The 25,569-nt window shown below is 42.9% G+C and overlaps 1 protein-coding gene across 1 annotated transcript in view; it reads left to right on the top strand.

Annotated features, from left to right (window-relative positions):
- The first annotated feature begins 1,274 nt into the window (after positions 1 to 1,274).
- Positions 1,275 to 25,569, top strand: part of LCT (lactase) — a 55,079-nt gene continuing 30,784 nt past the window's right edge. The window contains exons 1-6 of the mRNA XM_088829114.1: positions 1,275 to 1,914; positions 12,605 to 12,684; positions 15,415 to 15,498; positions 16,684 to 16,786; positions 18,487 to 18,565; positions 22,533 to 23,259. Of these exons, the coding sequence (XP_088685240.1) occupies positions 1,275 to 1,914; positions 12,605 to 12,684; positions 15,415 to 15,498; positions 16,684 to 16,786; positions 18,487 to 18,565; positions 22,533 to 23,259 (1,713 nt within the window). The remainder of the gene's footprint in view (positions 1,915 to 12,604; positions 12,685 to 15,414; positions 15,499 to 16,683; positions 16,787 to 18,486; positions 18,566 to 22,532; positions 23,260 to 25,569) is intronic.

Below are 25,569 nucleotides of genomic sequence, written 5' to 3'. Positions count from 1 at the left end.
CCTCCTACCATCTTGCTGGAGCTTCTCCTTTGCCCTTGGAAATGGGGTATCTCCATACGGCAGGTCGAGCGAAGCGCAGGCTCCACTCCTGATCTTGGACGTGGGGCATCTTCTTTTGGCTGCTCACTGCTCCAGCGGGGCTGCCAGATTCCTTATACTGACAAAGGAGGCAAGAATATACAATGGGGCAAAGACAGCCTCTTCAGTAAATGGGGCTGGTTCCAAATAGGAAAAGAGTACGTCAAGGCTATATATTGTCACTGTGCTTATTTAATTTATATGCAGAGTACATCGTGAGAAATGCTGGGCTGGAGGAAGCACAAGCTGGAGTCAAGATTGCCAGGAGAAATATCAATAACCTCAGATATGCAGATGACACCACCCTTATGGCAGAAAGCAAAGAAGAACTAAAGAGCCTCTTGATGAAACTGAAAGAGGAGAGTGAAAAAGATGGCTTAAAGCTCAACATTCAGAAAACAAAAATCATGGCATCCAGTCCCATCACTCCATGGCAAACAGATGGAGAAACAGTGGAAACAGTGGCAGACTTTAGTTTTGGGGGCTCCAAAATCACTGCAGATGGTGACTGCAGCCATGAAATAAAAAGACGTTTACTCCTTGGAAGAAAAGTTATGACCAACCTAGACAGCATATTAAAAAGCAGAGACATTATTTTGTCAACAAAGGTCCATCTAGTCAAGGCTATGATTTTTCCAGTAGTCATGCATGGATATGAGAGTTGGATGATAAAGAAGGCTGAGCACCGAAGAATTGATGCTTTTGAACTGTGGTGTTGGAGAAGACTCTTGAGAGTCCCTTGGACTGCAAGGAGATCCAACCAGTCCATCCTAAAGGAGATCAGTCCTGGGTGTTCATTGGAAGGACTGATGTTGAAGCTGAAACTCCAATACTTTGGCCACATGATGAGAAGAGCTGATTCATTAGAAAAGACCCTGATGCTGGGCGGGATTGGGGGCAGGAGGAAAAGGGGACAAGAGAGGATGAGATGGCTAGATGGCATCACTGACTAGATGCACATGAGTTTGGGTGAACTCTGGGAGTTGGTGATGGACAGGGAGGCCTGGCGTGCTGCCATCCATGGGGTTGCAAAGAGTCAGACACAACTAAGCGACTGAACTGATGAATCATGTACTGATTTCACTATTGTAGATAATCCAGTTACATATTAAGTGTTAATAGTTGCATGGTATTTTACAACCTCAACTGAAGTTATAAAGTAAGTATTCCACAAACCTTCTGGCTGTTCCTTGAAGATGGCGCTGGCCTGGCATTTAGTCCTTATTGTCCTTTTAAGTTTTTCTTGCTGGGGTTTAGACTGGGACTCTGATAAAAATTTCATCTCAGCTGCTGGTCCTCTAACCAACAACTTGCTACACAACCTGAGGGATCCCCTGGGAAACCAGGATTCTCCCTTTGTAGCAGAAGATGAAGAAATTTACGTTTGTCGCCAGCCACTGCCTGCATTCCTGCCAGAGTACTTTAGGAGTGTCCATGCCACTATGATCACCCATTACAAAGTATTTCTCCCATGGGCACAACTTCTCCCAGAAGGAATCTCAGAGAACCCAGACAAGGAAACAGTGCTGTGCTATCGGCAACTGCTTGAGGCCCTCAAGACTGCTCAGCTTCAGCCCCTGGTGGTTCTACACCACCAGACCCTCCCTGCCAGCACTCTCCAGAGAACTGAGGCCTTTGCTGATCTCTTTGCTGCCTATGCCTCCTTTGCCTTCCACTCCTTTGGAGACCTAGTTGAGCTCTGGTTCACTTTTAGTGACTTGGAGAGAGTGATCACGAAGCTTCCCCACCAGGAATCAAGATCTTCACGTCTGCAGATCCTCACTGATGCCCACAGAAAAGCCTACGAGATTTACCATGAAAAATATGCTTCTCAAGGTGAGTTCACACAACCCTGATGGCTGACCCACTGGCAGCCTTCATCATCCACCTTCATCCACCCTTCTTAAAGCAGGACTCAGCATTTCTTTCCACTTACTTTCAACAGTCCCCTCATGGCTATTTATAAGTGAGAAATTAATACCATCCTGAAGATTTCTTGGTGGAGGTAGGTAGGGGCAGCTTGCATTGTACCATGCCCAACACCCACTTTGAAAAATGTCTTTAAACCCTCCTTACCCAGTCTCGAGTCTACACTATTATCAATTATCTTTATGTCTTTCCTTCTTCAGTCTTGACTCCCTGACTCTCCCTAGGATTTCAAGATTGCCCATTCTCTTTCAGCCTCCCTGCCTTCTTTTTTACATTTTAATTTTTTATATTTTTTAACCATGCTGTGTGGCTTGGGAGACCTTGGGAGACCTTGTTGGGAGACCCAACAAGGGGTCAAAACCATGCCCCATGTAATGGAAGCTCAGAGTCCTAACCACTGGACCACCAGAGAAACCTTGAGCCTCCCCGTTTTTCTTATGTAAAGCGAATTACATATTCTAGTTGAAGCCTATATTCCAGCAGGGGAGACAAATACAGAGTAAAATAACGATATGCTGATGGATAGTGAGAAGAGCATGATTGCAGTTGTTCATATTCCTGCTTCATAGCTAATTTAAGCTTCCCATTCAGTAGGTCTGGACAGACTCAGGACATTGATTTTAATATAGTCCCTAGATGAATCTGAGGTATACCAATTTTGAGAACCAATTAGATTAATTGGATTAGATATCTTTCTAGTTTTTATTATATACTGTATGTTTGCATACATACTATATATCTGCTTACTTGTATATTCTACTTTTTAAATATTTTTAATGGGAAGGTAATTACTTTACAATTTTGTGCTGGTTTTTGCCGTACAATAACATGAATCCCATAAGTATACATGTTCCCCCTCCCTCTTAAACTTCCCTCCCACACCATATTCTACTTTTGAAACTTAACATATTTAATTAATATATTCTCATTTTAATAAAAATTTTGAAAGTGTGATTTTCAGTGTTCTTACATGTTCACATTATATTAATGGCTCATTTAAGATACTTCATTTTTACATACTAGTTTAATTTTCACAGTTAAAAATTATGTTGCAATGAACATATGTATAAATGCTTGCCTTCAGATAAATTCTGACAGATTCTTTTTTTAAAAAAAAATGTATTTATGTAATTTATGGCTGTGCTGAGTCTTCACTGCTGCACAAGGCGTTTCTCTAGTTGCACAATGAGAAGCACAGGCTTCTCGTTGCGGTACCTTCTCTTGTTGCTGCTTCCAGGCTCTATGCTTGAGGGCTTCAGTAGTTGCAGTGCATGGGCTTAGTTGCCCCATGGCATGTGGGATCTTCCTGGACAAGAGATCAAATCTGTTTCGGCAGGCAGATTCTTTAGCACTGACCCACCAGGGAAGCCCTCTGACATTCTTGAAACTGAAATTACTGGATCAGAAGATGAGCTGTCTTTAAGACTTCAAAGGATGTTGCTAAATTATTTTCCAGAAAAGTTGTAACTTTATACTAACAATTACAAAATTGTTCTTCTGACCCCACTCAGCCTGTTTTCAGTAATGTAATTGTTTTATCATTGGTGTAGACAGAAACAATTGATAACCAATCTATAATAAAAATAGAAAAGAGTTTTATTCAAGCCAAATGAGGACTATATCTTTGGAGAGAGCCTCTCAGAAAGCTCTGAGGAACTCCTCAAGAAAAGCATGGTTTTAAGCACAGTTTTATATTTCGTCAGAAAAAAGAACATCAGCCATGATGGGGTACATTCCTGCAAAGTTTTGAAAAAAGACAGATTAGCATGTGCACAGAGAGTGCCACCCGGGAAGGAAGCCTTGTTATCAAAGGTGTACTACCACTGACGTCCCAGGAAAAGAGGCATTCATCTCTATCTTCACAACAGACATTCTTTACTTCTGGACAATGCATCTTCTTCTTTAATGGTTAAAGCACATGGACAATGTATGTTTAATAGACTACAAAATAGGATGTTCTAGTTAGCAAAAAGTTTATGCTAAATCATGCGTAAGCCAGAATGACTTCCCTATGTCTCAGTACATGAATATTTTCTTCCATCATTGGTAATTTGGTGGCTGAAAACTGTTACCTCCTTATATTCTTTATTTGCATGTGTTCAATTATAGACAGGTTAAACATTTTTTCTGTGTTTAAAATAAAATCAGGGCAAGGGAAGAAAGAGTAGGAGTGTGGATGGGGCTATTTTAAATATGATTGTCAAAAAGGCTGTCCTTGGACCACCTTTTTAGCCAAGTGGAAGGAGGGAGAGAGCAACCATAGGATCTGGAGGATTACACGCCACTGGGTGAGAGAACAACCCTGCCGAGGGAACCACAAAAGCCCAGCTGTCGGTCTCATAAGCTGTAGAGCAAAGGAGAAGAGGAGATGCCGGATTTGAAACCGGTTTCTTTAAAAGCCTATCATGGGATGAGTGAGGAAATAAATATTTATTGACTGTAATTCTACTGAAGAAGCTTTGAGTAAAATGAACTTTGAAAGAAGGCAAAGCTAAACATGGATCATCTGAAGCTGAAAAAAATCTGTCTTATTTTGAGGACTAATTTCATAGGATTATTTTAAATTATAAAGCTATATACACATTTGTTAAAATGTTTTACATATTTCATTTTTGATCTTCATCAGGTTACTAAAGACTATTTCTTTCTTAAACTCATATTTGCCTTCTTTTCTTCTTCTGTGCATTCTTCCCAGCCTTCATTTCATGTTTTATCAACATCACTAGATTTTCTGTCCCTGATATAATACAGGACACGAAGTAAATTCTCTTCACAGTCTCTTTACTAGTCCAAAAGGCAGTTTTCCTCTTCCTTTCTCGTTCTCATTCATCCCCACTTTTTAATCCAATTCCATAGCTTTGTTGTTCTTTGTAAAATACATTTTTAATATACCCAAAAAAGCTACATATACTGATTAAAAGCAAAATATAACTTTTCAAAAGCAGGGATATTGAATAATATCCCCTGAACTGAAAAGAAATTTTGAGACCAAAAAGTGAAGTAGGCAATTCCATAAAGCGTAATTATGGGGTTTATTGTGGGTAACTTACATATGGGTTGAATTGGCGATCTGGAAGCATTTGCAGCTGCATTCCCCACTCTTGGGCTTCCCTGATAGCTCAGTTGGTAAAGAATCCGTCTGCAATGCAGGAGACCCTGGTTCAATTCCTGGGTCGGGCAGATCCTCTGGAGAAGAGATAGGTTGCCCACTCCAGTATTGTTGGGCTTCCCTTGTGGCTTAGCTGGTAAAGAATCCACCTGCAATGCGGGAGACCTGGATTCGATCCCTGGGTTGGGAAGATCCCCTGGAGAAGGGAAAGGCTACCCACTTCAGTATTCTGGCCTGGAGAATTCCATGAACCTTATAGCCCATGGACACAACAAAATGTCAGACTCGACTGAGCGACTTTCACTTCCCCGCTGCCAAAAGGGGTACGGGGAATTTAAAGGGGCCAAAGCTAAAAATACAATCTGACTACTAAGGGAGTAGCACATTTGCACCAATGGGAGCCGGGGCTTTTTCCTCCCCCTTGGGGTCTCATGACCGTTTTTCCCTGTGGACCATTAACTATCTGTGTGAGTTGAAGAGCATTCTTCCAGTTCTTGCATCAGATGAAGACAAGGGTAAAAATTGATAGGAAACTTATCTGGCTTGGGTGCATTTCTTGTGAGTACACTAGAGCTCAGTCACGCAGGAAGAGAAGTGGGTAGGACTGCAGGCCTAAGGAGGAGCTGACAAAATGGAGTCAGTGTGATTCAGCCACATAATAGTTAACAACCACAAAATGACCACTCAGTCCAGCGATTAAGCTATAACAATACTGTGATGGCTTTGTAACATATAGAAATATTGAATTACTATTTATACACATGGAATAACAATGTTGTAGGTCAATTATGCTTCAATTTTTTTAAAGCAAGTAAACAGCAAAAAATGAAATTGTATGTATAATATAATATCTCCTAAATAGATACCCAAGAAAAATAAAAGCAAATGTCAAAGCAAAAATATTTGCATCACAAATATAGCAGTATTATTCATAATAACCAAAAGTGGAAACAACCCTAATGTCCACCAGTTGATGGATAAACAAAAAGTGGCATATTAGTAAAATGGAATATTACCCAGCACTTGAAAGGAGTGATGTATTGATTCATGCTACAATATGATAATTCTTGAAGACATTATGCTAAGTGAAAGCAGCCATCCCCCAAAGACCACATATTATATAATTTCATTGATATTAAATGTCCAGCATAGAAAAATCTATAGTAGAGACACTAGAGTCGTGATGTCTGGGGCTAGAAGAGAGAATGGGAACTGACTGCTAATGGGTATGTAATATCTTTCTGGGTGGCTAAAGTGTTCCAGAATTAGCCGAGAGTTGCACAGCTTTGTAAATGTAATAAAGATAACAAAATTTTATAGTTTAAAAAGATGTATTTTATAGTATGTGAATTATACCTCAACTTTAATGTAAAAATTAGTTAGAAAGTTGAGGGTATATAAGACAAGACAAACCACATCACAACTTTTGTCTACTTGTATATTTTTCCCTATCTCACCTCCCATTCTCCCCACTCCATCCCAGGTTAGCACTGTGCTAAATATTCCATCCCTCTTGTGTTAGACTATGGCTTTCCCCCTTCCACGTTTGGTGTCACAGTGGATGTACGAGATCAGGCATTTCAAATAAAATAATTAATTACAGGAAAAGTGGCATTTTACTAAATACATTTTAGCCAAAAAAAATCACCATGTTTAAAAATTAAATTCCCATTTACTGCTGATTAGAAAATAAACAATCTGAAATGAAGTTCTGATTTTCTTCCAAGGAATTTTTTATCAGGGTATGAGTTACCTACAGTGAAATGCATGGATCTTAATTTTACAGTCTGATCTGTAAAATTGAACCCATACCCTTATCAAGATATAAAATTAAAACCATCCCCCTCATCATGATATGAAACATTAATCAACACCTCCAAAAACCCCATTTCTGATAATTGTATCCCTTCCTAATCCTTACCCCAGAAACAAACGTTGATCTGGCTCCTATCAGTATAGATATGAATAGAATCATACAGTATGTACTATTTTGTGTCTGTCTTTTTCCATCAGCATGTTTGTGAGATTCATTTATTTTGTTGCTATTAGTAATTTGCTGCTTATTTCTTCTAAGAGGTGTTCTGTTATGGATGTATCACAATTGAGGGGCACTTGGGCAGTTTCCAGTTTTTATCTCTTATATAAATAAGTTGCTATGAACATTCCTGTACAAGGTTTTGCGTGGACGTATGTTTTAATTTCTCTTGGCTAATACCTAGGAGTGGAAATGCTGGATTACAGGGGAGAGATGTATTTGACTTTCTAAGAAACTGCCAATTTCCCAAAGCAGTTGTTCCATTTTATACTCCCACTAGCTATGTGCGAGAATTTTAGTAGCCTCACAATCCTTACTAACATTTGGCATTTTCATCCTTTTCTATTTTAGCCATTCTGATGGTATCTCATTTAGATTGCATTACTTTTTTAAAAAAACTTTCTATCCCAACTGCGTATGCATTTAAACAATTTGGTGTCCACTTTTGCCTGGTTTGGAAAGTAGATGATGAAAGAGTGTTATACTTTCTGTGGTCCTCTAGGACTTTTTTGTTCAAACAAAATTGTCTCCAAGGCTTATTCATATTGTTGAATAGAGCTATATCATCTTCTCTTCACTACTAAATGATATTCCACTGTGGGACGAAGCCGAGTTTTATTGATTCACTTTCCTGCTTATGGACTTTCTAGTTTTCAAATTTTGCTGTTATGGACATAGCCGTTATGAACATTCTTGCACATGCTTCTTTCTACGTATGTCTGAGAGCTTCACTTGTGTTTATACTCAAGTGATTGCTAACTGGGGGGATGTAAATATTTAGCTGTGAGAGATAAGTTGTTTTCCACTGTGGTTATACCAACTTACATTCCTTTGAGCAGTGTATAAGTTCCTGTAATTACCCGAATTATAAATTTTTGCCTATCTCACACATGTAAAAATATTTCTTTATCATCTTCTTTACCTAATTCCTATTCAGATTGAGCAGGTCTTCATGTGTTCATTAGCCATATTTATTTATTTTGTATAATTTCTGTTTTGCCTTTTATCCATTTATGTTTTGACTTGTTGGAATACTTTATATATTCTTTAATCTGCATTGGGTATATGGGATGACGGTATTTTTCCACTTCTTATCTTTTCAATTTCTTCATGGAGACTTTGAGGAACAGAATTTCTTACTTTATAAAAAATTATCAATCTTTTCTTTTGGTAGTTTTTTTGTAAGTTCATTTGTATCATTTCTTAAAATAATTTTGTTTATTTATTTTTGGCTGTGCTGGGTCCTCATTACTGCGTGGGCTTTTTCTCTAGTTGCAGTGAGTGGGGGCTACTCTCTAGCTGCAGTGTGCAGGCTTCTCATTGTGGTGGCTTCTCTTGTTGCAAGCATGAGCTCTAGGGCGCTCAGACTTCAGTAACTGTGGCTTATTGGCTCAGTAGTTGCGTACACTGGGCTCTAGAGCACAGGCTCAATAGCTGTGGCACACAGGCTTAGTTGCTCCGAGGCATGCAAGATCTTCCTGGATCAGGTATCAAAACTGTATCTTCTGCACTGGCAGGCTAATTCTTTACCACTGAGCCACCAGGGAAGCCCCCAATCCCTTTCCCCTCTACTGTGAATCTGAAAGATATTAGGTAATTGTACATCTTTCCAAGAACATTGTTTAGTCATTTTCTGTCATTGTGTTATTGTTGATATTTCTTATTGATTAAGAGGTAATCATTTAAAAGTCAGAGATAACCTGAAAAATCAAAAGCTATTGGTGGTTAAGAGTATTTTCCTTTCTAATCAAGACTTCTGAAAGATTAATATTACTTTTTTGTTTGTTTTGATTTTTACTTGTTTTGCATATCCAGGGCCAAGGAAATAATTTGTTCAGCATGTTGGTAATATATCCATAGGAAGACGGTCTATCAATACAGGCAAACCTTTAAAGCATTTTCACTTTTTATTATTTTAGTCTTTATTTACATGTCTATTGAGTTAGAGGTACATGAGAAAATCTTAAAACCAAACAACTACTTTGGAAACAGATTGAGTTGGTGATTTTAATGTATTTGGCTATTTTAAAAAGTACTTTGCTTTACCTAAATTCACTTGAATCCAAAATTTGAAGTATCCCAATAACTCACTGAAATCACTGAGGTAGTGACTTGTTTGTTTCAAGATTACATACATCCTATAATAATATTACTTTTTAGAACAGTTTTAGATTTATAGAAAATTTGAGCAGATAGTACAGAGTTTCCATATGTCCCTGTCCCTGAAACCAGTTTCCCCTAACATAAACATCTTACATTATTATGGGACATTTGTTGCAATTGAAGAACCAGTGTTGATACCCTATTACTAACTAAAGTCCATGTTTTATTCAGATTTCCTTAATTTCTCCTGCATGTCCTTTTTCTATTCTAGGATCTCATCCAAGATACCACCTTATATTTAGTTGTCATATCTCTGTAGGCTCCTCTGAGCTGTTACAACTCTGAGAGGAGTTACAACCCTGTGCATTGGTGGCCAGGATGTAAATGGTGTAGCCACTATGGAAAACTGTGTGGCAGTTCCTCAAGAAACTGAGCATACACTTACCATATGATCTAACACCTGTGGGTATACACCCAAAATAATTGAAAGCAGGAACTTGAACAGATATTTGCACACCCATTTTCATGGCATTACTCAAAACAACCAAAAGATGAAAATAACCCATATGCCCATACAAGGATGAATGGATAAATAAAACATGCTAGATACATACAATTGAATGTTATTCAGTCGTAAAAAGAAATGAAATTCTGACACATGCTACAGCATGGATGAACCTTGAGTACACTACACTAAGGGAAACAAGCCAGACACAAAAGGATAAATGTTGTATGACTCCACCTATATGAAGGACCTGGAATGATCAAATTCACAGAGACAGAAAGCAGAACAATGATTGCCAGAGACTAGGGGGAGGAGGGAATGGGGAAGGATTCGTGGACCCGGAGCTTCAGTTTGAAACGAGGGAAATTTGGGGAGGTGGATGGTGGTGACCGTTGTGCAACAAGGCCACTTTAAAAAAATTTAATGGTGAATTTATGTCATGTATTTTTACCACAATTTTGAGACTTTTCTAATGACTGTGTGTTGTTATAAACCTCCTGCTCATGTTTTCAACGTCCTACTGTGGAAGGATAAAAAGAAGATTCTTGGCAGAGAGTGAGAAGGCTAGCAGGAGCGTGAACATCTCCCTCACAGGAAGAGTAGAGTTGCACACAGCAGCTCCCACCTGCCCACACTGGAGCACAATCTAGGGCAACACTAGGAACTCCCACCCTCCTCTTGAAGCATCGATACTGGTAGTTCAATAGTGACCTGATTGATTACTTTTATTTATACATTTGGGGGCAAAAGGGAGAGGAGCAATCAAAAAGGGGCTGTTTTGTATGAACAATAGCAATGGCTTTTAAGGGAATGACATACTTTTGTGATGGAAACAGAACTGAGCTTATCCTTAAACAAAATCAATACGTGTGAGGGACACAAACTCACACATTGCCATGCAGTAATTTTCTACATGGGCTTGAAACAGTTAATACTCAACCCCCAGCAAATACTGATTTTGAGTTCTGTAGACAAGAACACTGACCTTTAACCATATCCAGCAAAAATTACAAGATAAATTATCTTAGACCAGTGCAATTACCCCCCACTTCAGTCCCAAAGAAACATGAACTGCCAGCTTAGAATGAGGTTCCAGTTTTGAGTAACCTGCATTTTATGTTATTTTAAGAAGTATAGTTTGTGCTTGCACTAGGAACCAGTTAGGAATAAAATCAGAAAGTTTATTTTGTATGATATGAGAATTTCTGGAACCTCAGGTACGTTTGTTCACTCTGAGTCTAAAAACAGCTTGTAAAGTCAAATAGGAGTGATGTGTGAGTCAGTTGCATTTAGGGATTAACTGTCCTTCTGTGTCATGTCATTGATCCAGAGATAGTACTAAATTGGACATTTAAAAATGTTCCACACAGGCTGAGGACATATGTTCTGCGTGTGCTGATGTGATGATAGACTGAAGTGTGGAAAATCTGTGGAGGGTGAAATGGCTCCATGGGGCACAATCACTGAACAACTGGAAAATAGCATTATCTTATCAGAAGGAGGACCAAATGTCTCTGAGTGATATTCCCTGCTCAGAGGATTTCAAAGTTCCATTATGCTTATCAAAATAAGCACTTTGGTAGTTGGCAGCGGTTGGTTATCAATAGTGGTTTCATTGACTGGGGAGATCTTTCTCCTATATAGAGCTTGAATGTAGGAGAGAGGTCAGACATACAATCTTGTTTAAGTCTCAAACTCTGGCTTTAGACCATTTTGTTCACTGTTTGCAAAGCACAGGTCTGAGCACCTGCCTATGCACCCATCCTAAGCTTGCTATTTGGAGAGACTCGAGCACACAATCTCAGCAGGAGATAAAGACTTTTGTACATCAAGGAGTTAGATGGTGCTACTAACAACTGAGGCATCCCAAGTCCACCACGTGAATGGGTGCATTCTCTGTCATGTCCGACTCTTTGCAACACCTTGGATTGTAGCCTGCCAGGCTCCTCTGTCTATGGGATTTTCCAGGAAACAATACTGGAGTGGGTTGCCATTTCCTCTTCCAGGGGATCTTCCCCACCCAGGGATGAAATCTGCGTCTCCTGCATCTCCTGCATTGGCAGGTGGATTCTTTGCCACTAAACCACCTGAGATACCCACAACAGCGTGTTTCAAACTGGTCTGAGCACCACTGTATCTGAAGCACCCAGGAAGCTTGTTAAAAAGCTCTCATTCCTGGGTCCACCCCAGTCGGCTGACAAGAAGGACAGGTGATTCTGATGTACATAAGCTTCAACACCACTGTTAGGTGATCAAATGTCAAAGCGATAGGGTACAAGCTGCACAGGTCTCTATTTCCTTCATATTCTCCTCCATGCACAGTAAGGGTTGAATGGACATTTGCACAGTGAATAAGGACAGGTAACAGCAGTCCCCTGAGAACACCCTACCTTTCCAAAGTCTCGCCACTTGGAACTCTAAACTGTTGTTTAGACCAACAGTTCCCAAGCTTTAGTGTGTATCAGAATCACCTGGAGCACTTGAAAAGCACGCAGAGGCCAAGGTTTATTGGGAACTGAGATGCAGTTCTCTCCATTCTTCCTTTTACATTGTGTGGGGTTAGGGAAAGGAACTCTTTATTCTTGCAAAAGACTTTACAGGTGTCCTGCACTTCACTGTTCTGATTTATATGAAACAGTCTCTAAAAGGACATTTCTTAAAAAGCTAGCTTGTTTTCTAAACTCGTTCAGCTAGAGTAAAATCACATGAGTGATTTCTGCAGAAATATTTTTAAAGTTGGTGAACGTGGACTAGAAAAGCCAACAGGAAACGAGTTCACCAGTGGCTTCCGGGGTCACAGCCTCCTTCCTCTCTCACCTACATCCCCTTGTCTGGTTGGTTTCAGGTGGAAAACTCTCTGTGGTCCTGCAAGCTGAGACGGTCTCCAAGCTCCTGCTAGAACCATCTATGTCTGCGCTTGTCAAGGTAATGACAGCCCAAAGAAATAGAATCTGTAACTTGTGAAAAAAGTTGCAAGTTTAATTTTAAAAAAACAAAAATTTTTGTCGACTTGACATTGTTTCTTTTTAAATTTATTTTATTGAAGTGTACTTGACCTACAATGCTGTGTTAATTTCTACCGTACAGCAAAATGATTCAGCTATATATATTATATATATATACATTCTTTGTCACATTCTTTTCCATTGTGGTTTATCACAAGATATTGAATATAGTTCCCTGTGCCCTACAGAAGGACCTTGTTGTTTATCCACCCTACATATAATGGTTTGCTTGACATTCTTACAAATGCCTCTTCTGATTATGCATTCTCTAGATTTATAATTACTTTAAAACAAAATCTTATTTGTTGTAGCCCCAGCTCTCACTTGGTCAAGTGTCAGCTTTTGCCTACACAAAGACGTCAAAGGCCTCTGGTCTTGCTCCTTCTTAAAAAGAGCTTATCAGAAGAGAGGTCAGTTTTGTATTTTTTGTTTTTTAGCAAAACAGATACTAGGGTAAGAGTTGTGGTTTTTTTTAATAACAGTAATAATGTGGTCCCTAGAGTGCCTATCCTGCTTTCTACCTCCTCTAAAAACAACGTTTAACGATAAATTTAATAAGAACCGTTAAAACATTTGAGAATCTGACAGCTTTGGCCCTTGTAACGCTGACTGCTGGGCGGCGTGGAAAAGCCTCGGAGAAAACGACTGGCTCCTGTAGTTGTGCAGCACTGTGTCTGTGCTGTGATGGAGGCCCCGTATGTCAAGGTCCAACTTCAGATCTACAAGCTCAGGGATCTGGAAAACAGACATGATAAGGTTCTGAAATGACCAGGTCCAAGACTGATAGTATGACCAGAATACCAGAATATCTACTTCTTTTACAAGGGGCGATGCCTACTATCAGTTATGAGCTCAGGAGACCAAAGTGCTGAGCAGAAAATGCTTGTCAGCAGTAGTCTTTGAACTGGTCTCTCTGCCCCCAGTTCCCCCCATGCAATACATCTTTTGCTGAATTCCCTGCTGAGAAGCTACATTCCCCTGAAATGGTGAAATTCCTCAGAGCCTTCCAGAATGCGACTCACCAAGACCCTCTTGCTGTCTCTCTGGCCTCACCTTTTCCCCAGTGTGTATGCCGTGCTCTCCACCAGCTCTCCGGCATTCGCTCCCTGAAGTCCTATCCTCCTCGCCTTCCTCAAATCTCTGCCAATAAAATTCTACCCATTTTTAACATCAGTGTGAATGTGCCAGAGGCTTCTGTTCATAATACTTCCCCACTAAACCTGATGTGGTCTCTCCCTGCTTGGAACATTTTAGCCATTTGTTTAGATCAGCAATTCTCAAATTTTGGTATCAGAATCACCTGGAGAGCTGCTGCTGCTGCTGCTAAGTCGCTTCAGTCGTGTCCGACTCTGTGTGACCCCATAGACGGCAGCCCACCAGGCTCCTCCGTCCATGGGAGTTTCCAGGAAAGAGTACTGGAGTTGGGTGCCTTTGCCGTCTCCGACCTGGAGAGCTAATAAAGTACAAAACTTAATGTGGAGGGATGCCCTGGGCTTTCATAGCCTTCCCACATTCCCAGGTGAGTCTAATCCCCACCAAGATTTGAGGTGTGGACTTTTCTTATATCACTTAGAACTTTCTACCTGTTCTTCATGTGGTCAGTACATTTACTAACTCTCTCAAGCTGTAAGTTTCTGTGGATCCTACTCATCTTTAAACCCAGCACAGTGACTTTCAAGAGTATGAAGTTGATGATCACGTGCTGCCTGGAACTGACAAACAAAGCAAGGGCTGAGAGGGCCAAGGGGAATGTTCCAGTGGGGTTTGCCGGTGGGCAGCAAGCCTGTGGAATGTTGAGCAAACATGACAATAACTGGATTGGAAAAGCATTCGGGAGCAGTGGAGAGTCAGTCATCTAAGGCCACAGTGCAGTGGGTTGTTCCCAGATGGTCTTTGTCCCAAGGGAAGAGAAGGGGAGAACACGGGCAACAATCTGGTTGTGGCCAGGAGAGAAATGGCTCGCTGAAAAGGGTGGAGACTCTGAATCTGTAGTTCTTAAAGTATATGCAGACAGAGACAGGATGGAGAGGTCTGTCCCTAATTGGAGCACAGATAAGAGTGTCCACAGTCCATGAGAGCTCTGTTCTTGGATTACAGTATGGGCCAGGCTAGGGCCAACAGGAGTGGACTTTAAGCTGTGGTTTGAAAGTAGCCAGTGACTAGAGCTTACAATTAAAACTCCAAACTCCAGTAGCGTCTGCAGAGATTACTAAGTGGACTGTGGGTGGCTGAAGCTCCACTGCCTCTGATCTGCAGAGTGGAAGGGCCATGAGAAGGGTGCCACCCAGGGCAGCTCTGGCCTCTGACCCCTTTCCTTAGAGTTCACTCACTTGGTGGAAACCCACCCTTTCTGGCCCACAGTACTTCTTTTACTCACTCATTCCATCGTACGCATCTATTGAGCCCTTCCTGTGTGCCAAGCACTTTGCTGAGTGCATACATGATGCATTCCTCACAGCACAGAGGCAAACCCCGTACACATTCTCACCTTGTGCCCAGCTTTTTCTCATCCCGCTTTTTCCTTGGAAAATCCCGCTTTGGAGTATTCCATTTAGTAACTAGGAGAGAAACAAAAAAAAAGAATAGTTCTGAGCCAGTTCTTCATCCTGAAATTGCTTATGTTCTAAAGATTCTATTTGCTTATTTCCAGGATGCAGTTGACTTCGTCTCTCTTGATTTATCTTATGAATGCCACAATGGGGCAGATTTACCACAGAAGTTGAGTGAACTGCAGGTAACTTAAGCTACTTTCCACATTGATGATGAATGGCAAAGGTTCCTGAGAGCATACTACTCATTTAATGCTTCAGCTGATGCATAAACTGGTGGTCCAGTTGTTAGGACTCCATGCTTTCATCACTGCCAAGGGCCTAAGTTCAATCCCTAGTTAAGGAACAAAGTTCCCACAAGTCTTGCAGCACAGCCAAAAATCAGAGTCCATATATGTGCAGACTTCCCTAGTGGCTCAGATGGTAAAGCATCTACCTACAACACGGGAGACCCAGGTTCAATCCCTGGGTTGGGAAGATCCTCTGGAGAAGGAAATGGCAACCCACTCCAGTACTGTTGCCTGGAAAATCCCATGGATGGAGGAGTGTGGTAGGCTTCAGTCCACAGGGTCGCAAAGTGTCAGACACGACTAAGCGACTTCACTTTGACTTTCTTTCATACATGCAGTTTTGTCTGAGGAAATTTCCATAGAGAACCTCTGGAGGTTAGATAGTCTTCCCTGGAAAGGATAAAGAGGGTTGGCTTGTTAAGGTAAATATTTACATGGATCCTCTGCACTCTCATGTAGAAAGCTATTGAGAATCAGAATTCCAGTGTTCATTCTGAGATTGAAAAAGACATTTCGTAGATGTGGTCATGGAAATATTTACCTTAACAAGCCAACCCTCACTCTCTCTCGACTCCCCCCAGAGAACCTGTGTGCCCCTCTCTGAGCCTTAGCTGCTGCTCCCCATCAGCACACAGGTGTCTTAGGGCCTGGGGACCCACCACATGTCCACAGGTTCTGAATTCTGCAGGAGCTGCATGTGGGGGTCCTGCATTCCCTTCTCAGAAGAAACCCTGCTCACCAGGGAACTCCCCACTCAGCAGCCAGCTCCTCCAGCTCTCCAGCCCTGTGACATCACAGGCCGCCCCGCTGTGCATGGATCTTCAGGGAGGAGAAAACCCTGTATTCCCTTAGCAATTTGACTTTACCACATTGACCTGGGCACAGGGGAGGAACAAAGCTATGTGAGTCATAGCCCCACTAACTGTTCTGAGCAAGTTAATCTGTTTCTCAGAGCTTAAGTCACCTCATTGTTACTGGTGGCTCTGAGAAAATAAAGAACCTGCCAGGCTCCTGTTTGAGTAGTTGCTGTTAGTATTTCTCAGTGGCTCCGGTTCACTTGCTGGCCTATATCATTTTCAGACCATTGAACCAAAAGTGAAAGTTTTCCTCTTCAGTCTGAAACTCCAGAACTGCCTCTCCACCAGGAACAACATAGCCCATCTGTTCTTCAGCCTTCTCAAAGGTAAGCGGACCATCACTGGAGAGGTTTGCAGTGATGTTTGGTGCGTTGGCTTGTAGGGTAGCAGTCTTGAGAGTCTGGGGTTCCAACAGGAGGAGCGACCAAAGAAGGTCTGGTCTGAGAGCCTGCCCTAGATGTGTGTAGTGTTCCTTGCCTTCTTATTGTTGGTCACTTAGTTCCCACTGACACAAGAAAGAAGAGAAGTTCTGTACAGCATGTGAAGGATGCCAGGGTCTCATGGAAATGAAGACCATCAGGCCAGAGATGTCAGGTGTAAGCATGGCAACAGCCCTGTGCCCATCTGTCTGCTTCCACTACTCCTTACTCTAGGGTCTCTCATCTGTGCCCCCCCTTTGCAGGACTGCTCTCTGCCCACCCCAGACACTTTTGTTCATTTCCCCATTGCCTGATCAGCATCTTCAGTTATAGGACCCCACAACTCATGGACCAGCTCCACAATGTCTCTTATTTCAAATTCTTGAGAGTGAATCTGATGGATGGGCCATGCATCAGAAGACTTCTCCTGGGACTTCCCTTGGTGGTCCAGTGGTTAAGACTCCATGCTTCCAGTTGCTGGGGCTGCAGGTTCGATCCCTGGTCAGGGAACTAGGATCCCGCATGCTCTACAGCATATAAAAAAGGTTAACATTACATTTGATAAAAATTTTAAAAATTATTATTCAGAAGAAGATTGTCCTGGTCCAATCTGGCCAAGGGAAAGCGGTGTCCATTAAGGTCTCAGGGGCTGAGGACCACTAGACACTCTGCAAGAAGACGCCACGGGCAGGCCTCTGGATGCCTGATATCCAGTTCAGTCTCCCTGTAAGGTCAGAATATGGGAGATGTCGGTCGTGCCCTTTCTACTACCTGTAACCAGTGCTGAGCTGGCTTCACAGACCTCATGAACCACATCTATGGATGCCACAGTAACTCTCTCCCTAACTCGTCTTTGGAGTAACGATTTCTGTTCTTAAATCCCATCCCTTTCTAAATGGTTGAGATAGTCAGTCTTATGTTTATGCTGCTACTGCTGCTAAGTCTCTTCAGTCGTGTTCAACTCTGTGCGACCCCAGAGACAGCAGTCCACCAGGCTCCCCCGTCCCTGGGATTCTCCAGGCAAGAACACTGGAGTGGGTTGCCATTTCCTTCTCCAATGCATGAAAGTGAAAAGTGAAAGTGAAGTCATTCAGTCATGTCCAACTCTTAGCGACTGTATGGACTGCAGCCTACCAGGCTCCTCCGTCCATGGGAGTTTCCAGGCAAGAGTCCTGGAGTGGGTTGCTTTTTACAAAAAAGATTCCACCCTCTCCTAATGTTTGAGGTCTTCTGAGTCAGTTGTTCTCTGCATTTGGTCTCTAGAAAAGCAGCATCAGCATCACTGGGAACTTGTTAGATATTCACATTGCAGAGCCCACCTCAGATCAGAAAGCTCTGATCAGAAACCTGGGAGTGGGCCCAGCGATCTGCACTGAAGAAGCTCCACAGGTGATGCCGATGCACATGGAAGTTTGAGAACTGCTGTTCTTAGTAGGAAAAAAAATCACATGTGACCTCCTTAAATCATGGCCTTGGAATTTTCCAGAGGGGCTTGGAACCATTGCTTGGAGTTTGGCTGTGGTATATGAGTGAGGAGAACTGTTGATAGCAGTCATGCGTAGTTGGGTGGGCTTCAGGTGGAGTGAATTAAACTTCTTCTCTTACAGCCATAAATGAAGACCAAGTGCTCGTCATTGGGTTTGATATTAGTACGTTCCTGAGCTGTTCATCAAGTTCCAAGAAAAGGTAATGTTAGAGTTCCTGTTGAACTATCAATAACTGATGTTTGCAGAATGCTCTGCTGTTCTTCACCTGTGTAAACTCACGGGACTGTTATCATGTGCCTTTTGTATTAGTGAGTCCTCTGTGGCCATTCTGGACATGGAAGATGGAGACTCAGAGGGGAAAGCTGGGAACAGTGTCTCTGGGCCCCATGTGGTTCTGACATTCTCACCAATCATTCAGCCTCCTCTAGTTCACCAAGTGCATGCAACTAACAGAGCTGATGTTTGAACCCCTGTTTTCTAGTTAAGGTCTTGTTGGAGGCATTGTTAGATGATGAAGAGCAGGCTGGGTTAATCATAGACCTGCCCATCCCTGAAGTTACGTGGTCTGAGTAAAGTGAGTTCTCTGAACCATTTTCTCTCATGAAATTTGAAGCATATTACCTGCAAGGAGACAGAATAAATGGGAAAGTCAGCCATGCACTGGGCAAAAGCCTAATTCAGTGGTTTCTCAGGACAAAGGTTTTAAATTATTGTGGGATTGCAAATAATTTCTTAGCACATGACTAAAGTACAAAATTTGTAAGACACATACTAAAAAAAAAAAAAATTAGAGCAGGTCTGCAATTATCTCCATAATTATGTCAGTCTCTTGCACTTACCTGGAGAAGGGCATGGCAACCCACTCCAGTATTATTGTCTGGAGAATCCCATAGACAGAGGAACCTGGTGGGTTACAGTCCATAGGGTTGCAAAGAGTTGGACACGACTGAAGGGACTTAGCACCCACGCGTGCATGCACTTTCTCGCGTGAGAAAAGCTTGGTGTGGAAGCCAGTGCAGAGAGTTTCCCAGAACCCTCAGCACTCCACAGAGTATGTTGCACAGTGGAATGTCTCGTACCCTGTGTCAAGGAAGGACTAGGGGCAATCGTTAGCTTCCCAGACCTTCAGCTAGAGCTCACTGCAGATATTTCTAGCATAGCTCTGTCCAAGAGCATAAGCTTCAGTGCACCACCTCCTTGTACCTTTTATTCTCCCAGCACTTGGCTGTCCTCAGACATGTCTCTACTGTTCAATCCTCTCAACTCACTTCAAATCAGCAGTTCCCATCACCAGACCCTAAGCAGCAGCAACATGTCAGGCTTTGTGCTGAGAGTATGAGAAGTATATTGCAGGTATACTGCATGAGCAAGCAGGTCAGAACTGCTCTCTGTTTATACTTGGAATCAGCTAAGGAGTGCTGGGCTGTTTGTTTGTTTTTTTTTTGAAAATAGAACTGAAGAGGTCATAATAAAAGGGGCAGTCTGAGAAAGCAGTGATTATAAAACCACAAGATGACATGAGACATCAGTTCCAGGGTTCTCTTTCTAACACCTTGATCTCCCGCTACTTCTCCTGAAGGGAAGGTCCAACGTTGGCTAACCTGAGAGAGGGTGAATGTTGATGGAGAGCCTGCAGTGTGGGGCAGGTGGAAGGGGGTTCTGGGAGGACAGACATCATTTTCTTATTGGAGTGTTTTAGACTCAGAAATGAGACAGAGAGGCCCAGTGACTCGAGTGGAGAGTGTGGCAGGAGATACAGCACTGCTCCCTAGAGGAGAGGATGAGAGCCTTGCCTGGGATGCTCTGAGGGGTTAGAGTAGAAGGTGAGGGACAGCTGAAGGAGGGACACCTGGAAGGCTGGGCATACGAACTTCTTGAGATAAATCTCTACCCAAGTGAGGCAAACCCAGGCTCCAAGGCCTGTATGGCAAGTTCTGTTTTATCCAGGTGGAGTTTATTTCTTGAAAACCCCTTTTCACCCAAGCCAGAAGGACAATCATGATCAGGAGGGTTGGGTCAGAACAGCTGAGTGGGCACCCCTCCGTGTCCCTGGTGTGCTCCAGATGCATGCATCTGTTTTGGATAATCCACATCTATAGGCCATCATTTCCCGTCTCCACTTTTGTACCAAATGCGGAGTTCAGTTCAGATGCTTCATAAAACAGAAGGAGCTTAAGTTTGGACCCTGGAGAAGGGCATGGCAACCCACTCCAGTGTTCTTGTCCTGAAGGACCCCATGGACAGAGGAGCCTAGTGGGCTACAGTCCATAGGGTCGTACAGAGTTGGACATGACTGAAGGGATTTAACACACACAGATCTGTAAGGCTCAGGCCCCACTCCACGGGAGAGAGATCTTTCTGCAGGGTCCCTGTACCAGTTCTGCGCTCTGGGCCAACCTCGTAAAATGTCAACCCCTCTCCACACGAGAGCCCTAGGACAGGGAGCTGCTCTTGTACTGCATTGCCTCTCCCCATGTGTGTTCTCTTTTCCAGGCTAAACACACCCACCTCTACCGACACTTCCTCAAGGCTGCCCTCTGCTGGTGAAACTACAGCACGTTCTCAGGCACTGCTCTCCAGCCTTGAGACCGGACTCAAGGAGGGAGGGAGGGAGAGAGAAGGAAAACACGCTAGAATTAAATAGAATACATCAGACTTTGTTGTGTGTGAAAATAGCTCTTTAAAAATAATTTTATTTAGTTTTGACTCAGCTGGGTTTTCATTGCTGCACGGGCTTTTCTCTAGTTGAAGAGAGCAGGAGCGATGGGGTGCTACTTTTCATTGCAGTGTGCAGGCTTCTCATTGCAGTGGCTTCTCTTGTTGCAGAACATGGGCTCTAGGGTGCTCAGGCTTCAGTAGCTGCTGCACAAGTGCTCAATAGTTGCGGCTCCCAGGCTCTAGACTTCAGTAGCTGAGGTGCACAGGCCTAGTTGCTCTGAGGCATGTGGGATCTCCCTGAACCAGGGATCAAACTCATGTCTTCTGCATTAGCATGTGGATTCTTTACCACTGAGCACCAGGGAAGCCCCCATAATAGCATTTGTATGTTATGTTTTATTTCAGGTATATTTATTTCTGAATAAATATTTATGTTCATAAAACATATCACAAATATGCATATAATGTCCATGCATCTATGCATATACATAGTGATATGTGGTTAAAAGCACAGACTCTGAGCTCTATCATTTGCAAGCTGTATAATCAAGGAGTTCTCATTTAAAAAAAAAAATAAAAGTTTATTGACATAAATGAAGACCAGAGATGGACAGTCTAGAGTGGGTAAAATCATCAGAAATCCAGGCTCCTCTCTTGTTGCTTTGTCACCCTTAACAAAACTTCTACCTCATGGTGCTGGATGGATGCTTGAGCTCCTGCCATTATGACCATAATCCAGGCAACATGAAGAAGAAAGGAGGTTGTAGCTGGGGTTGATATTTACAACTCTACACAGCAGTTGAGCTGTACTGGTAGTTCAGTTACTGAAATATTTCTGTACCAGCAGGTAAATAGCTGCTGGTCCCTATGCCCAGAAATTACTCACTTCTTTAAGTCTCAGTTTTCTTCTCTGTAGGAGGAAGATAAACATAAGTCTCATACACTTATTTTGAAATTTAAATGAGGTGTTTAATGTACATACATTTTTATCACAGTGGCCAATATAGAATCAAAAGACTCAATAATTGAAGTCATTATCTTTAGTTGTGTTTTATAAATATACATTATAAGAAGAAAAATTTCATCAGAACTGAAGACGGTATTCAAGGGTGTTCTAGTGCAGAGAATAGTAGTATTAGCACAGTATTTTCAGTCGTGCAGGAACAGTGATAACTTGCCTAAGTTCAATTGCTCAGTCATGTCCAACTCTTTGTGACCCCGTGGACTGAAGCATGCCAGGCCTCCCTGTCCATCACCAACTCCCGGAGTTTACTCAGACTCATGTCCATTGAGTTGGTGATGCCATCCAACCATCTCATCCTAACTTGCCTAAGAAGGGGTAATAATAATAATTTCCCATCTCCCAGTCACTTCCTGCCCTTCACGTAGAGTCAGTGTTATTGGAATCTTTACTAACTAAACACATTGTCACCATTCATCAGTCTCAGATCATCTATAAATTAGGGTCATTACTTATTATGTCCCTTTATGTCACTTCACTCCCTCAGCTGGTCTTGCTCTCTGAGTGACAGCCTGACCCTCCAGACTGCCCTGCAGCTGGACCCAGACAAAGCAGTATACGCCTGGCCGCCCCACTCAGCCTATTGGAGAGTCTGGGAAGCATTTGCCAACCAGTCCAAGGCGGAAAGGGATGTTTTCCTGCAGGATGTTTTTCCTGAAGGCTTCCTCTGGGGTGTCTCCACGGGAGCTTTTAAAGTGGAAGGAGGCTGGGCCGAGGATGGAAGAGGGCCGAGCATCTGGGACAGAGTTGGGCACCAGAACACCGCCAAGGGCCAAGCGACACCAGAGGTGGCCAGCGACAGTTACCACAAGGCAGACACTGATGTCGCCCTGCTCCGTGGCCTCCAGGTCCAGGTCTACAAGTTCTCCATCTCCTGGTCCCGCATCTTCCCCACTGGGCAGGGGCATAACCCCAACCCCCGGGGCGTTGCCTACTACAACAAGCTGATCGACAGCCTGCTGGACTCACACATCGAGCCCATGGCCACACTGTTCCACTGGGACCTGCCTCAGGCCCTGCAGGATCGCGGCGGGTGGCAGAATGAGGACGTGGTGGATGCCTTCCTGGACTACGCGGCCTTCTGCTTCTCCACATTTGGGGACCGTGTGAAGCTATGGGTGACCTTCCACGAGCCGTGGGTGATGAGCTATGCGGGCTACGGCACCGGCCAACATGCACCAGGCATCTCTGACCCAGGGGTGGCCTCTTTTAAGGTACTTCCTGTCCTTGCAGTGCCTACTTGTTGGAAGAGGAAGGGCATTTGGTTGGAAAAACACTCTTTACCTTCCCATCCCTTTCCTTTTTCTTCTTTAGAGGAAATTGGAGGGAGGAAAGGAACTGTTAAAATTGTTAAAAGTGCCAAACGCTGTTCTGGCACTTTAAAAATTGTTACTGCATCCTCAGAAAGGCTCTGATGGATGAGGGAATTGAGGTTCAGGAGGAGAAGCAATTTGGTTGTGATAACATTGCTAGTGGGTTAGCAGTGTGAAGCCAATATTTTGAGCCCAAATCTACTTGACTCCAAAGCAAGTTTTCCGTGTCAGCCAGGACTTAACTGCAAGTGACAGAAAACCCAACCTAAGCTGACTTTAAAGCAAGGAGGGAATTTCTGAGTTCAGGAAACTGGAAAGTCCTAGTTTTAGCTGATCAGAGTAGAGTTGTTTGGACCACCGATGATGTTACCAGGACTCAGTTTTTCCTTTTCTCTTGTTCCTCTCATTGGCTTTATTCTTGGGCTTTCTGGTAGCCAGATGGCTGCAATCCTTCTCCCATATTTCAACATCAGTAGAAAACAGGAAAGACTGCTTATCACTGTTCTGGCAAAGGTCTCCTGTGCTCATGGTCTCCGTGTGGGTCGCATGCTCATCCCTGAACCAGTCACTGGGTCTAGGCTAGGGGGCTGTGAAGCGCAGTGCAGATCCCAGCCCTACCCCTCAATACTGGCTGAGAGATGGGGAGGTGGGGACAGAGAAAGGTGATCTTTCCAGGGGGCAACCAGAGTATCACTTCAACAAGAAGGGGATGTATATCCTGAAAACAAAATATTTTTTCTTTTTTGGCCACATTTGGCACGTGGGATCTTAGTTCCCCAATCAGGGATTGAACCGATGCCCCCTGCAGTAGAGGTGCAGAGTCTTAACCAGGGAAGTCCCTGGAGACAAAATTTTAAATATCTTCATATGGGTCCCAAGCATCATCTTCCTTTTTCTTTAAAATCTCCGAGAAAATCTACCAGCTTCACTGGCAACATTCTTCAGGATAACCACTTTAGTCTGGCTTTCCCCTGCCACACTTGGGGTTCTGTTCTGAAATGGGCTTCCCTGGTGGCTCATATGGTAAAGAATCTGCCTGCAATAAGGGAGACAGGAGTTCGGTCCCTGGGTCAGGAAGATCACCTGGAATAGGGAATGGCAACCCACTCCAGTATTCTTGCCTGGAGAATTCCATGGATAGAGGAGCCTGGCGGTCTACAGTCCGTGGGGTCACAAAGAGTAGGACACGACTGAGTGACCAACACACACAAACTGTTCCGAGACGGGAGTATTCACTGTGCCCCATGCTAGATAAGTGTCATCAAGACATTAAAACCTTGGGGGGGGAAATGATTCTAACACACGTTAGAAAATTAGAGAGCAATTCAAAATACGCACAGAGTGAGCTCCGTGAGGAAGCGACTCAGTAGCATGCCAGGACATAGCGCTTGAGTCAAGGCTTCCACTCTGCTCTTGTTCGGCACACTTGCTTCTTCCCGTTCAGCACACTTGTTCACCACACCCACGGAGAAAGAGAACACTGCTGCAAGGGGAAGGTTTGGACCCTGCTGTGTTTTTGTTGTGAAGCTCATCCCAGTCTTTTCTCCTTAGCCTTCTTATCCCTACAGCTATGTCTCCTGAGATTTTCCTGTAGAGACTTGGATGAGAAAGTCCACCTCACGTTTCTCTCTCAATTCTTCCTTTTATTTATAAAACATTATGACACCAGTAAGGAAAATTTCAAAGAAAACCTCTCTCTCATAATCCTACCAGTATTTCATTCCAGTCACAGTTCGCTTGCATTCACAGTGTGGTCACAGCGCACCCTCGGCTTCGTACCTTTGTTTTTTGTTGTTGTTTTTATTGAAGTATAGTTAATTTACAGTGCTCTGCCAACCTCTGCTGTATATCAAAGCAGCTCAGTTATACACATATATACCTTTTAAAATATTCTTTTTCTTTATGATTTACCCCAGGAGATTGGATATAATTCCCTGTACTATATAGTAGTATAGTATATACTATATGTACTATTATATGTGGGTGTTTATGTATCCCATATATAATAGTTTGCATCTACCAACCCCAAACTCCATCCCTCTCCCTCCCCGTTTCCCCCTTGGCAACCACAAATCTATTCTCTATCTGTGAGTCCGTTTCTGTTTTGTAGATAGGTTCATTTCTGCCGTATTTAGATTCCACATATAATATCATCTGGTACTTGTCTTTCTCTTTCTGACATATTTCACTTGGTATGATAATTTTTGGTTG

This window comes from Moschus berezovskii, chromosome 2 (genome assembly GCF_049115385.1).
Source record: "Moschus berezovskii isolate FMDL1 chromosome 2, NW_MosBer_1.0, whole genome shotgun sequence".
In the NCBI taxonomy this organism is placed as follows: Eukaryota; Metazoa; Chordata; class Mammalia; order Artiodactyla; family Moschidae; genus Moschus; species Moschus berezovskii.
Note: the sequence above shows the minus strand (reverse complement) of the source record. Positions and strands in the feature narration are given on the sequence as shown.